Source organism: Notamacropus eugenii, chromosome 1 (genome assembly GCF_028372415.1).
Source record: "Notamacropus eugenii isolate mMacEug1 chromosome 1, mMacEug1.pri_v2, whole genome shotgun sequence".
NCBI lineage: Eukaryota > Metazoa > Chordata > Mammalia > Diprotodontia > Macropodidae > Notamacropus > Notamacropus eugenii.
Genome location: NC_092872.1, coordinates 240,279,960 through 240,295,160, shown reverse-complemented (window position 1 = coordinate 240,295,160; position 15,201 = coordinate 240,279,960). Strand labels below are relative to the sequence as shown.

Genomic DNA, 15,201 nt, shown 5'->3' with positions numbered 1-15,201 from the left:
AGCCTCAGAAACTTACTAGATGTGTGATTCTGGGCAAGTCCCTTTACCCCAATTGTCTCTCCCTCTCTCTCCCTCTCCCCTCACCAGGCATCCCCACCCCACCCCGTGTGTGTGTGTGTGTGTGTGTGTGTGTGTGGTGTGTGTGTGTGTGTGTGTGTGTGTGTGTGTGTGTGCGCGCGTGCGTGCGCGCAGAATGGGGCTGTATTGGAACTAGCTACCTTGGTCTTTTTCTTCATTCATTGTATTTTTCATATTTGGTTTCAGATCAGTCATTTCTTTCAACATTTATTCATCTTCATGGTAACTCTTTGGTCTTTAGTGATTAAACTGATTGTCACTTTTTTTTCACTTTTTTTATCCCAGGGTCCAGCAGTATCTTTGGCTCATTAAATGTTGTCAAAATGAATTGACTTGAATCAACATTTCAAAAAAAAAATATAAAGCAAAAGTACTTGTGGTAAGAACATGATAAGGACAGTTAATGAGGATAGGATCTTGAAGAAAACCCCTTTCTAAGAACAATTTCATTGTTACTTCATCTATAGACTACACATAGCATTTCTGCTAGGATTTCTAAAAGTTCCATCAGTTCTCCCAGGCCTATAATACACTCTCTTCCACTTTTACCTCTCAGACTCCCTAGTTTCCTTCCAAACTTCATCCAACAACCACCTACATGAAGCCTTTTCTGATCTCTCCCAGTTGCTGGCATCTCCTCACAACAGTTGGTATTTATTTTGTAAATTAATATATGTAAACTCCTGGAGGCCAAGGGCTAATTTATTTTTGGTTTTGTATCTCTGGGGCCTGATATATATATACTGAATGTGCTTAATAATAAAAGCTTGTTAAGTGAGTGATTACTATGGAGTTTTTCAAATTCTTGTTTTCAGTATTAAAAAAATTAGAATAAAACCACACAGCAAACCCACTCTTGATAATTCCATACCAAAGCTGCAAAGTTACATACCCTATCCCTTTTTGAGAATATGATTATAAACTGTCTTATATTGTTTACTATTTTGCAAATATCTCTTATTTTTGTCCATCCACTGGGAAATAGCTGCATGAGTGACAGTATCTCAATGTAATGGAATATTATTACCCCACCCAGAAATGACAAAGGGGAAAGATTCAGAGAAATTTGGGAAGACTTCTGTGGACTGATGCTGACAGAAGTGGGCAGAACTGGATAATGGAAAGGAAGGCAACTTGAAAGATGTAAGAACACTGATCCATTCAATGACCAATTACTACCCTGGAAAATCAATGCAGCATACTTTCCACCTCTTGACAGGAGTGTTAAGTGCAAAATGAGACAAACATTTTCAGATGCAACTAATGTACAAATGCATTTTGTTTGATTATTCTCATATTATTGGGTGCGGGGATGACTTTTATGGGTTGTTCTTTACATCTTAAGCTTTACTAGTTAAGATTTCTGGAACAAACTATATTTTGGGAAGAGTTGGGGATGCTGAGGGATAGTATTCATAACACCAAAAAAAGGAGAAAAGAAAGAAAAGATCTTCAATTAAACATTTAAAAATACACAAGAGGAGAAGAGAAGAAAGTCCAAGATACATTAGATATAAGCTAGGTAATGTTGATATTATTCTGTTAAATGTCCTACATTGTGGTCTTTTCAAATCTGTAAATAATAGAAATTCGCTATTTCGTATACAAGTCTCTTTTTCAGTTCCGTGTCTGTGGAAATGTTCACATTTGGAGTTATTTCTCAAATTTGTCATTTAAAAAGAAAAAAACCAAATAAGCCAATTTCTTATTTCTATAAGATTATTGGTTCCTAACACATACTTTTGTATTCACCATTATAAATCCTCAAAACATTGTTAAACTGAACTGATAAAGACCCCAAAACATGAACATTATACATGATTATAACTTGCAAACAATGTGCTCAATACCAAAATGAAAAGCCTGTTACAAACTGAGACTATGTTGCACTCTTTTTTTAATGTTTTAAAATAACCATATGAAAACAGATACATCTAAATGATTGTAGCTGCCAGTGCTAAAAATCCATTTTCTTCTTTTGGAATTTTGCCTTTAGGTATCAACTAACAAACTCCAAGACTTAGTCCTATTGCTTGGGCTCCCTGATCTGGACTGCCATTGGTCATGGCTGTTGGGAAAATCAAACCCACCCACTAAGTCTAATGGTTTACACTGCCCTTGTCAAGGATGCTAAAAAAACAAACTGTACATCGATTTTTCAAGGCAATTCCAAATATGATTTGAGCAACTTAACAGCTCCTAGCATTAAGTCCTCCCAAGGTGCTTACTTTGAAAGAGAGAGACAGGTAAGTACGGCTCATATGGCTGGTTGCTAAGAAACCAGGCATATTACTTTGCAGTCACACATTTCAGATAAGCAGGAATGGCAAACCAATGTTATTATAAAACCTTAACATCCATCTCATACACAAAACCAGAACAAATGCTGATACTACTTCCCAAGAATGTTTCTATTCCCTGGCTTTTAAGTCTTAGAGTAAACACACATTTCAAATCCAGGAAAGGTAAGGGGAAAAAACCAGTTATTTATTAACTGATGTTAATAAAGTTAACATCCACAAACTACAGAAGACTTCCTCTGATGATCCTGGCATCCCTGGAGGCCTGGCCTCTACTAGGCCCTGGCTATCCTTATGCTGAAACAGAACAGTACTACAGAGGAGGCTAACACAGATTTTACAGGGCAGAATTCTCTTTTTTCAAAGTATTGAAATAGCTACATTCTAAAGGCCAGATATGAAACCAGTCCTCTCAATAAATGGAAGGAAATGGAGATGCTTTTTTATCAGGACACAAACAAGGCTACACACCAATGATTAGTTTGGGAGACTTTCTCCAAGTCTCTTACCTACCTTGAAGGGCCTAAAGTGCTGAAATGAGTTTCAGTCGTGGTTCATCTCTTTCCATTTGGATTTTTAACAGACAATCAGATGTAGGACTATATCTGGGCAGGGCTGTGACTAGAAGTACTCAGGGCTTAGGGCCAAATGTTCTCTAAGCTTCTAGGAAGTAGCCAGTCACCAAGCATTGATCAAATTCTTACTATGTGCCAGGCACAGGGTTGAGCCCTGGTTTCATATCCTCCTCAGAGCCAGTGGGAAGGGGCAAAAAGTTCCCTGAAATGGGAACAAGGGGTAGGGAGGGCCCTAAAGGCAGGCAGAGTTCACAACATTTTGATGCCCCCAAAACGGTACAGAGAATCACTTCCTTCTCTGGATTGAAGGTCACAAGCTTTTAAGGGACAATGGAGTTCAGTGTGGGCAGAAAGATGAGGATAGTCAGATGAGAATGGGAGGGGCAGTAAGAGAGGACAAGCCTGGTAGGGGGTTGGGAGGAAACATCAGTGGGGCAGATGAACAGGGAACAGGGAGGACATGTCCTAGGACAGTATAATGGGAGGGCCTAGATTTGAGGACACAAGCCTAATCCGTACCTAAGCCATTAACTAGTTAGTGAAATCATGATGTCCAGTGAAGGGCACAGTTATAGACTTTCCTCAGAGGACGATGGGTTTACCTGCTTATGGTGAGATTTGGTTGTCAGGCATACACACATTCATGATACTATTCAAACCAAGATGGTGACCTTAACAGGGCAGGCCTGTCCCTGTCTCTTCCAAGTCCTCCTTCAGGTCAGGGCTGCTAATAACTTCAAGCACTTTAGTGTGTGTGTGTGTGTGTGTGTGTGTGTGTGTGTGTGTGTGTGTGTGTGTGTGTGTGTGTGTGTGTGTGTGTGTGTGAAGGGGTGGTGGTGGCTGTAACTAGAAGGTATGACAGGCCAGGGTCACTCTAAATAGAAGGGTAACTCTGGAAGCAGCAGGTGTGAGCCCAAAGTGTTGTGCTGAGCCACAGATGCTGTGGGAAGCAGGTAGGGGATGAAAGCCGGAGCTGAAGTAATTGGAAGTGGGGGAGGGGGGATGGTAATAGGAGCTGTAAAGAAATTGAGGGGGCGGGGGTTTGGGGGAAGGTGTGGAGCATTGAGGGGGAAAAGGGAAGGAGCTGAGAGACATGGGAGCTGTGAATTCGAAGGAAGGAGAGAAGGGCAGGTGTCACTGGGATGGGGGAGCAGGGGAGCTATGATGTGGATGGGTTCCAGGGGCAAGGGAGCACTGATAGAAGTCCAAGAGCAGGGGCGCTATAAGGGAAGGTTTGTGTTTTTTTTATAAGGATGGGTCCTGGGGCAGGGACGATGTAAATAGAAAGGGGATAAGGCGCAAAGGTAGGGCAGGGTCACTGTGATAGCAGAGAGTTCCAGATACAGAGGCTGTTGTGATAAGGGAGGGGTACAGGGCCAGAGGTAAAGGGGGTGGGGTCTAGAGGCTGGGGGTGGGGTGGGGAGGCATAGGGTCTTTTGTGATGAGGGAGGGGTCCAGGGGTGCTGTGATGGTCCAAGGGCAGGGTCTCTGTGACGGTGTGAGGGGAGCACAGGGGCTGCCCTCAGGGAGGAGGGGTTTAAGGGCAGGGATTCTGTAATGGGAGACAGGAGTTCTGTAGGAGGTTGGAAGAGCAGAAGCTCCTATGAGAAGGGGCAGGGGCTCTGTGATGGGGGTAGGAAGAGACAGGGAGTGCTGTGAGAAGGGAGGGGTCCAGAAACAGGGGCTCCTGAAGTGGGGGCGAGCAGGGGCGTTGTGATGGTCCAAAGACAGGAGTTTCAGATGGGGGGCACGCAGGAGCTCCTTATCGGGGTGGGGAGCGAGCAGGGGCGCTGTGACGGTCCAAGGACAGGAGTTCCAGATGGGGTTCACGCAGGAGGTTCTGATGGGGGGGCTCGCAGGGGCTCTGTGATGTGCGGGGGGGCACAGGGCCAACCCGGGCTGGGCGCGGTCCCCGTTCTCGCGCCGCTGGGCGCTGCGGGCCTAGGCCTCGGACGGGCTGACTGGCGGACCGGAGGCCGGCTCCGCTGCCCCCCCTCCCTTCCCCCCTCCCCCGCGCCCGTCGGGGCGGACACACCCACCTCCCAGCAGGCCCGGCCTCTTACCAGCTCCTCGTCGTGGGTCAGCTCCGGCGCCATGTCGAGCCAGGGCCCCGGCCCCGGCCCCGGCCCCGCCTCGGGCCCCGGCTCCATCGCGGAGAGCGGTGGCGGCGGCGGCGGCGGCGGCGGCGGCGGCTCGGGCCGCCAGCCCAACCCCCGCCCGGCCTGGCCTGGCCTGGCCCGGCCCGGCGCTGCCCGGCCCTGGTCGTCCTCCGCCTCCTGCGCCCTCCCCGCCCCCGCCCCCCGGCGCGGCCAGATGTGGCTGCGCGCCCCCGGCCCCAGGTGTGCCTGGGCCGGCGCCCCCCAAGGGCACCACCGGCTGGGCAACTAAAAGCAAAACCAAATCAAACAAAACAAAAATCAGAGCCAAAGGGGAAAAACAATCGGATTTGAAAAGGTAAAGGGGGGCGGGAAAGATCTCCCTCCTTCCCCCCGCCTTTTCCTAAACCTCGAACCCCCCTCGCCCTCCTTCCCCTTCCTCGCTATTTCCTACTGCTGCTCGGCCCCTCGACTCCCCCCACACCCCCGGCCTGAGCTGGGCAGCCACGCATGGTCCTGCCTTTCTCCCGGGCTCACTAGAGGGGGTGATGAGGAATCCTCTAACTCTCCTCTTGCCTCATCCCTCTACACCCCCCCACCCCCCCCCAAAAAACAGAGGAAGCAAGTATTCTATAAGAAAAAACGTTCAATGAAAAATAAAAACTTTTTCGGGCTGTGTCCTAGCGCTTGAAATCCCCCTGACACAGACTGAAATACCCTCCTGACCTTCCAGAATACTCCTACTCTGAGCCCACAAATCCCCTCCGTATCTGAACTGTCCTGAGAGGATCCAAACCCTACCCCGCCACCTCCGTCTCTGCCTCCTCAAGTCCTTATTCCTCAAAAGCAGCCACGGAGAAAGAGAGAAAAGAGGAAGGAAGGAGAAGACATCCCCCTCCCCTTCTCACGGCCAGTGCTGCTGCCCCTGATCAGCCTGAACCTCCAGCAGCTCCATTCAGAAACTGCCTCATTCACAAACAGCGGGAGAGGAGGAAGCAGGCAGAGAAAGAGGGTCTCTCCAAGAGAGGGAGACAGAGAGGAATCCGGGAAGGGAGGGAGAGAGGAAGAGAGGAACTGGGTGGGGGAGGGTGATGGCAGAAAAGGGCTTTGGGGGAGGGAGAAATCTCCCTGGGGGTTGAAGGAGCAAAGCGGAAAAAGAGAGTGTCTGTGGAAGAAAGATAAAGGGAGAAGGGAGTATGTGTTTTCACAAGAGACTTGATGCTCCATAGTGGAGGAAGGGAATATATTACAAGTCGGAGAAGTCTCTACTGAGATGAATTTTAACTTGGATTCACTTTCAGCTACCACCCAAATGTTCGAAACCCACAAGCCTCTTTCACTGCCGATGCCAATTTCAGGCTGAATGGGACCCTTAAAAAGGTTGCCAAACAGGGCAAGCGCTATTGGGTCCAAGCAACCAGCCTGTTTGATCACTGTACCATCTCTCTATTTTGTTGTTGGCTGTATCCTGTAATCCATCATCGACTTGACTATTTTTAGTTCTCCCAAAAGAAAACATCCTTCTCCAAACCTTTGCCTCATTCTGGAATCTCTTTGCTTTCAAAAGCCTTTGAATGTCATTCAGATTCACATAGCCAAAAGGGCTATGTTACTGGGTTGCCAGTTTAGGATAACAGAGGAGGTTAATGCTGTACTCCCACCCCCATGGTTGTGGATCATGCCACAACCTCTGCAATCAAGCATTTAAAAAAATACCTAGTGTGTGCCAGGCATACAAAGACAGAAGTGAAAAGTTCCAGCCCTTTAAGTAGGAAGTTGGAGAGGGGGAGGACAACATGCATGTATAAGTATGTACAAAATAAATACAAGGTCATTTTTTCAAGCAAAGGCACTGGCATTTGGAGGATGTCAAGAGGAAGGTGGTGCTTGAGCTGGGTCTTGAAGAATCTAGAGGATTCTGAGAGATGGAGGTAAGGAGGGAAGCCATCATAGGCAAAGGGGACAGTTAACAAAGGCACTCAGGAGGGACATGGAGTGTCATCTCTGAGGAAGAACAGTAAGAAAGCCCATATGTCCAGCCTCTGGAGTTCAGGAAAGGGACTAGAGCTAGGACTTCAATTAGCTTTTTTTTGCATCAGATTTTAGAAATCTTCCGATAGGGATCCATGATTAAGTCAATGCTTAAGCAGCTAAGCCAGTCACCCAGACCACTGGCAACTCAGGTCTGAATCTAGCCACCCTGTTACTTTCAGACACTGGAAACCCTCTGGGTCACAGAGCAGTTAGACTTTTGACTGAGAGACAAAGACAGGGCTTAGCAATTATGGAAAAGCTCAGTCTTCATTTTAATCCCATTTAGGTAACTATTTTGAGAAAGTTACCTGGCCTTTCCTCAGTTTCCTCATCTGGATTTGGGCTATACTGTCTAACCTCCATGCTGGCAACTTCAGTATTTTATTTGACCATCCCTCTTCTCCATCTCGAATTTCCATCTAATTGACTACCAAGTTCTGGCAACTCTCCCCCTCTAATATCTTCTTGAATTGATCACCTCTTTTCTACTGCCACTGCTATAACCCTGCTACAAGATTTCATTACCACCAGGCTACCCTACTGCCATACTTCCTAATTTGTTTTCCTACCTCCATTCTCTTCCTAGTCAAATCCCATGATAATTACACTTATACAGATCTGACAAATGTCACTCCTCTGTTCAGCACTCTCCCAGAGCTCCCTATGGCCTATTGAGTAATCTGGGTTTCAAGGCCCTTTACAATGACAATGTTTCTGCTTCTTCATTGAGGCAGTCAAACTGGACCACATTGGCTATGGTCCGGCATTTTCCTTTTGCACCTTTGCTGATGCTTCCTGTACTTCTCTAGCTGTCTCAGACTTTCTTCATCTCCACCCCAGACTTGAAGGTTTGGCTCAAATCCCTCCTTTCTAGGATAACATTTGGTCCCTCCTTTATGCTCTCATTACATTCTGTTTTTGAACTTTACGTCATATAGAGTATTGAAGATTTGTACATGTTTCTTAGTGCCTAGGACAGTGCTTTGCACATCATTAAGCATTTAATAAATGGTTGCTGAATAAATGGATGGGTGGACATCTGGTGCTTGGTAATGAAAGGTTAGACCATTGCCATTTTGTAGGATATGTATTTTATTCCCTTTAGCATTACAAAACTAATACAGTTGCAAGATCAATATGAGATTAACTCTTCCTGAGGGCAGGCTCTGTTATTTAACTCATTTGTGAGTTCTTGGAGCAATCAAACACAGTTCAAACACAAATCCAAACAACACAATTCACATGAAGCCTGAAGTAGGGGTAGATGGTTAAACCTCTCTTGGTGGGACTTTCTTTTCTGAAGCACTTGGAACTCAGGCTTCATAGAAGCAGCCAATGTTCTAGAGGGATTTGGAGGAGGCTGAGGACGCACTGGGAGCTGGCTAGGGAGACGAGGGGAAGGCTGTTTGGGGGATGAGGGCAGGATGAGTCGAAGGCCTGGAGCCAAGAGGAAAAAGGGGATAAACGGGCATAGGAAGTCTCAGGCAGAGCACAGTAATAATTAATAATTACATGAATACTCTTTCTTTCAAAGAGCTCAGAGGATCAGAGGGGACCCAGAAAGGTAGTATGACAAAGCACTAAATGTGTTGATAAGCTAAAGTGGTTATAAAAAAATGAAAGACAACCTGATGAAAGAAGGAGGGGGGAAAAACATAACCAGAAAGTGGATGAATCTGAGAGGATAAGAGGGAAGGAGACAACACAGCCTCGTCATAGGACCCTAGAGCATCAGTGTCATCTAGTCCCACCCTTTCATACATATATTGTTTAATATGATTGTACATGTATAATCTACTTCAGATTTGGGTGGAAGGTAGTGAGGGAGAAAAAATTTGGAATTAAAAATAATGTAAATGTTGAAAACTATCTTTATATGTAACTGGAAAAAAATAAAATACTATTAAGTGGAGGGGAAAGCCATATACACAGAACTGATTTAAGCATGACCAGATTAATACCATGTGGTAAGCAGAGCACATAGTTAGATCCTGGGGAATTAATAGGAGTCAGCAGTCCCAACAGCTTCCTGAAACAACCCAGAATTGTAGTCAGTCTATGAGATCTAGTTTGAGAGCTTACCCTGTCCTGACATTATCACAGCAGTGGGAACTATCTACAAACCTCAGTCTGGAAGCATCATAGACTATGAGTTGGAAGAAACCTTAAAGGTTGCCCAGTCTCATCCTATTTTTTTAGAATCACGCATTTCTAAATCAGGGACTATCTGTATTTCAAGCCAAGTACTTACTAAGCACCTACTGTGTGAACAAGACCAAAATGAACAAGGCCCCTCCCACCACATTTTATAGATGGATGAGCAGAAACCCCTAAAGGTGGGGTGACCTGCCTACGGCAGCAGGCATTGGGAGCTGAGATTTGGATCCAGCTGTGGTTTCCAGGGCTGGTGTAGGTGTGTGACCTTCGGATGTTTGGGGAAATGGGGTAGCAACAGGTAAGAAGGAACAAGGAGGATGGATGGGAAAGGGGTTGAAGGGAAGACCTTACTTCCTCTTTCTAATAATGACCAAAGTATTACCAGCTCCCATCTTTTGAGCTGGAGAGTATGCCGGTGGCCCCTGATGGAGGAAGCTAGTAAGGATGGGTTGTATTTAATTAAGTCACAATCACCAAACTAGCTCAATGGAAAAAGCTATCTGGAGTGCAAGGTCAAAGCCACAGCAAACCTCAGTCATTGACACTCCAAGGCTTAATTCACCCAGAATGTTCTTTTGTCATTGTTGTTGTTGAGTCATTTCCAACTCTTCATGACCCCATTTGTGCTTTTCTTGGCAGAGATACTTGTCATTTCCTTCTCCAGCTCATTTTACAGATGAGGAAACGGAGGCACATAGGGTGAAGTCACACAGCTAGTAAGCATCTGAGGCCAATTTGAACTCAGGAAGATGAGTCTTCCTGACCAGGTCAAACTGCCCCCACAAGGCTCTATTATCCCTTAAATACTGTAGTTACATGTAGCATTGGAAATGAAATCTTGGAGAATCAATGACCTGATTTAAGATTAAAGGTGGATGGTGGCCAAACCACTATGGCAAATTAACAGACCCACCATGGGTTCTAGCTGGAACATGTTGATCAACACGTAGGTCATGTCGGAAACCTAGTGAGTCTCTGGTTATGCTTAATGGAACCAAGCTGGGTTACCCCTTCTTCCCCTTGGGCAACTCCATACTTAACCTGCTTCTTCCTCGCCATAAGGCTCTCACAGCTCATAAGTGGAAAAGGACTGCAGATTGTACTTTCCTGAGAGTTGCCATTTCTGACTTGATAAGTCATTATATGCACACCTTTGACCTCTTCCCTAAAGCTTTTCTCTAGAAATTCAGTCCTGCACATCCTTTTGGACTTTAAACCTCTATCTTATATTATCTTTTAAAATTAATCTATATCTAAATATAATAATCTTTTATAATATGTAACATATAATAATATATAATCTATATTTTATATAATCTACATAAATAAGTCAAGGGTATGAAAAATGACATTTTCAGTGTATTTTGGCTCAGTACCTTCTCCTCAAACACACCCTCACTCCTGAAATCCAGAACCCTTTTTAAGCATCTGAACTAACACTGAGTTTTTACATGATCAGATAGTCATCAAACTGCAAAGTACTCTTTCTATACTCTAGATTTTTAAATCTATTTTTATTACATATTGAATCTACTTATACAACAAATGCTTTTGTAGTTTTACATACAGCATAATAAATCTCTGCTCTAAATAAAGAGTCCTTCTGACCTTCACAGTTAATGGAGCTTCAGTGTCAGGGACATAACTTGAATGGATATAGCTCATGCACTTCTATACCTTGGTGATACTCTCCAAGAACTGCATCTAAGAACTGATTCTGGCTGATCCCCCAAAAAGAGGCCAAAGTTTGTGTCTTTCAAGCTCAATTGGATCCACCAAAGCTTGCAAAGCCTTTGAGAATGCAGGGTCACTCACTCCCATATTTAGTAGAAGACAGTGAAAAAAGGCATGTATATATTAAAATTATATATTAAAATATATATTTAAAATGATATATGGCTATACATATTTTGGAATAAAAATATATTTGCCTCCAGAATTCTTAACCAAACAAGGCATAGAGGCAATAACAAATAGAATGGAAAATTTTGATTATGTGAAATTGAAAGTTTTTTGCATGAATAAAATCAATGCAAAGGAAGCTATAAATCTAGGGGGAAAACTTGCATCAAAAATCTGGGAAGGGCCTGATATCAGGAACTAACATGAATATATAAATGAGCCATTAAGTGGTTAAAAGATGTTCTCAAGAGAATTGCAAACTATTTTCATAAGTCTCCCAATCATCAGTAATAAAATTAATAACAAAACAACTCTTAGACTTTACCTTACAACAAACAAATTGACAAAGATTTTTTTAAAAGATGGAACTAGCCAACGTTGGAAGGGCTGTGGGGAGACAGGCCCTTTTTAAATACATCACTGTAAATTAGTTCAACCATTCCAGAAAGCAATTTGAAATTATGCTAAAAAGTGGGGAGCAGGGAGAGGAATAAGGGTAGAAATGGACAAAACTGCCCATATATTTTGACCCAGAGACCCCAGTGCTAGGCCTTGACCCTTCCCCACCCCTGCCCCAAAAGGAGACTAAAGATGGAAATACATACCCCATCATCTATACTAAAATATTCATAACAACACTTTCCATGGGAGAAAAATACTAAAAACCAAGTAGATGTTCACTGATCTAGGAAACAGGTAAATAAATTGTAGTACATAAATTTTACAGAATATTAATGTCAAAAAATTAATGTGTCACAAGTGTTGAAGAGTTCAGAGAAGTATTGGGGGGGCAGGGGAGGGAAACATATGATCTGATATGGTGAAGTAAACACTAAAAGAATGTAAAGAGCCAAAACTACTATAAGCATAATGCTCAAAAAGTTTGAAAAGTTGAGCAAAATGCACCTCTCTCCCTTCTTATACACTGTCAGGCTTGGTTGATGTGTTAGCTGCTTTTGCTGAATTCCTGTCCCCCCTCTTTACTCTTTGTCACAAAGGATGGTTTATTAGGGGATGGAAGAGGACTCTATTCAGAAATGAAGGTGATATAAAAACCAGTGAGATCATTAAGACAATTCTAAGTATACACTTGTTCTCATGTCTTAGAGGCACTAAGGCTCTACCCCATGTCATGTATAAGATTGTTGACAGACAAAGGCAGGGGAAGAATGCTGATGTTTCTCTCTTATTTTAGGCCAAATTTATGTGAAATCAAGAATACAGGATGTTTCCAGAGATAAAATTTCATTTTTGATGAGCTCCTTCCTGTCTAATGGAAATAGCAACCCTAGCCAACTATCCCATTTCGTGGGACTCACCACCAGCATTTATGGGATTGGAGGTTTGGGATTATTCTCGAATCATACTGTTCCCAGGAACTCACCATCATTTTTAACCAGGTGAAGTTAAAAATGAAACCATGGCACTGGTGAGGAATATTGCATTTGTCAGATTTATACACGCACACACATGTTGATTGGTTTTGATTTTTTATTCTTTTAAAAAAATTCCATTATAAGGGATGGCTCTCTGGGAGGGGACATTTTGTAAGGACAGAAATATAGAATACTGGACGTGAAGGCACAAGACCTAGGTTCCCATCCCAGCTGACAACTTACCATGGAACCTTGGACAAGTCATTGGCCATCTCTGATCCTATTTCATCATCTGCAGAATTACTCATACCTTTAGTACCTGAACCTCACAGGACTGTTTTGAAGCTCCAAGAAGATACTATACAGTCTGTGCTTGCCAACATTAAGGTCCCCTAAAAATGCCAGTGGTTGTTAATAATTTTAACCTGTCCGTTGTCAGACCAGGCCTATTCTGGGATGTTTGGTTGATCTAAATGCTCTTTTTTTCTTGTTAGTAAGAATGGTCACTATATTTAAGATATGAGATGTTATACAAACACAGCCAACTTTCACTTATCTGAATTAATGGGGGACAAGAGTAGGATGAATGCATGAAGTACACAGACATGACACATCCTTACATTGACCAGAGTTTCAATTTTCCCTTTTAAGAAATCTTTTATTACTTAAAAAATGAATGAGGGGAATAACTGGGCGGGGGGGAGGAGATAAAATACTAAATTAAAAAATCTTTTATCAAAGTTGCTAAAAAATTTCCTTAGCCAACTTGATGATAGCCAGTGGTAATATTTAGGTGATAAGAGAAATTACGTAAAGGAAGAAGGAAGTGGCCTGAGCAGCCTTAGAGGTCTTGGATTTACTAAATGCAAAACATTATGTTAAGTAAGCCCTGGTTTCCCCATCTGTTTCCAATGTGCCTCTCCAGGCTTTAAAAAACTAAGGGATCATAGGATTTAGTGCTCATCCACTCAATCCAATCCTCTAGGTTTACAGATGAGGAAAATGAGGTTGAGGTGACTGATCTAGGGCCACATAGTGAGCAGAGGGAAGAAACAGAGTTGGGATTTAAACCTCGGTCTTTTGACTTCAGATCCAATGCCCCTTCCCATTACACCACAATTCCTGCTCTGTTGCTTCTCTCAAAAGGAAGAAAGCCTATATATAAGAGCTGTCACATGGCAAAAATGAAGTGCTTTGCCCCTCTCAATCATCCTTGCTGCTCTGCCACCTTTCCCCCTCACTCAGGGCTCCTGTGCTGACAACCCCTGAGCTTTCCAGGGCTTAAATGGAGTTTCTACCCAAGGTTACCCTCCATCTTTCCCCTCTTCTTCTTCAAAAGACAAACCTAAATGAGCTGACACTCAAAAAAGATTGAAACGCTAGAGTTCACGCAAAAGTAGTAAAAATTGCTTTGCTTCCAATTTATACTTTAATCAGAGACCATGTGTGGCAGAACAGTCTAAAGCACCAGTCATTGGGCCATGTGAGAACTCCTTTTGGGCAGGACACTTTGTCAGCATGGTTCCTACTGTTAACCCAAGTTCTGTTTTCATGTATCAGAGGGAACAAGACTATTCCTGAGTCACCATTAAAGGTCTAAGTCAAAAGTGGAAGCCAGCCTCCTCCTTTTCAAATAACTGGGTATTCCACAGTGTAATGCCCAGACTCTGCTGCTCACTCCCTACCCCAAAACTAGATTGTAACAAGTGATTCCCCTAAGCGTTTTCTCAGTTATTTGATAGCAGGACCACTGGACAAATGAGTCTAAAAGCAATCCAATACCCTCATTTGTTGTTAGAATTGTATGGAAATGAAATGATTAACAAAACCTTGGTCTTCACTGACATAAGGAAAAAGAATACCTAAGAATAACTGTTATTCTTGCTTGACTGGGATGAAAATCTCAATATTTTTATCTATTTTGTCAATTTTTTCCTCTCTTGTATATAAAAGAAAGTGAAACAAAAGCACATATTTGCTTTAAAAGAAATTGTAAGGCTTTAATCATTTGTTTTAGGACTTCTCTTTTTTTAGTGTCTCTTTGTTCTCATACACCTGAGGAGGGTTCTTTCTTCCCCTCCCTCCAATGTTTGATATACAGAGAAAAGTATTTTTAGGATATTCCTCTTAATAGCTTTCACAGTGCTAAAAATAACAGCAGTTCCTAGAAGGCAGCAGCAAACACAAGCCAACATCGACAGCCAGACACATCTTCCCTGACCACGAAGGATGAGCAGGACCCCACAAGCAGTGTTTCCAGTCCAGTTGATGATAGCTAGTCTGTCCCCCACATTAGATTACGGATTTCAGAGCCGGAAGACACCTAAGAAATCATCTCAAGTGTCTTCATTTTACAGATGAAGAAACTGAGGCTCAAGGAGAAGTGATCTGCCCAGTATCACATCGAGGTGACGTTTTGAACCCGTGCCCAAAGTAAACAGGCTTCTTTTTGTACTTTTAAAAATGCTGCCTGGCAGTTTTCAAAAGAAATAAGAACTTTCTGTAGTCATATGAAAAAGTGGTCTAAATCACTCCTAATTAGAGAAATGCAAATTAAAACAACTCTGAGGTACCACCTCACATCTTCGTCAAATTGACAGAAAAGGAAAATGTCAAATGTTGGAGGAAATAAGGGAATATGAGAAAACTGAGACACTCATACACTGTTGGTGGAGCTGTGAAC

At 43.3% G+C, this 15,201-nt stretch overlaps 1 protein-coding gene across 3 annotated transcripts in view; it reads right to left on the bottom strand.

Annotated features, from left to right (window-relative positions):
- Positions 1-5,160, bottom strand: part of PTPN9 (protein tyrosine phosphatase non-receptor type 9) — a 68,457-nt gene extending 63,297 nt beyond the window's left edge. Inside the window, exon 1 of one of the 3 annotated variants that reach the window (XM_072628296.1) lies at positions 5,017-5,160. In XM_072628296.1, coding sequence (XP_072484397.1) covers positions 5,017-5,103 — 87 coding nt within the window. In that variant the 5' untranslated portion in view covers positions 5,104-5,160. Of the gene's footprint in view, positions 1-2,891; positions 3,276-3,555; positions 3,681-5,016 lie in introns of those variants that run through there. The other 2 variants (XM_072628297.1, XM_072628298.1) reach the window with 2 other exon arrangements.
- Positions 5,161-15,201: the final 10,041 nt, after the last annotated feature.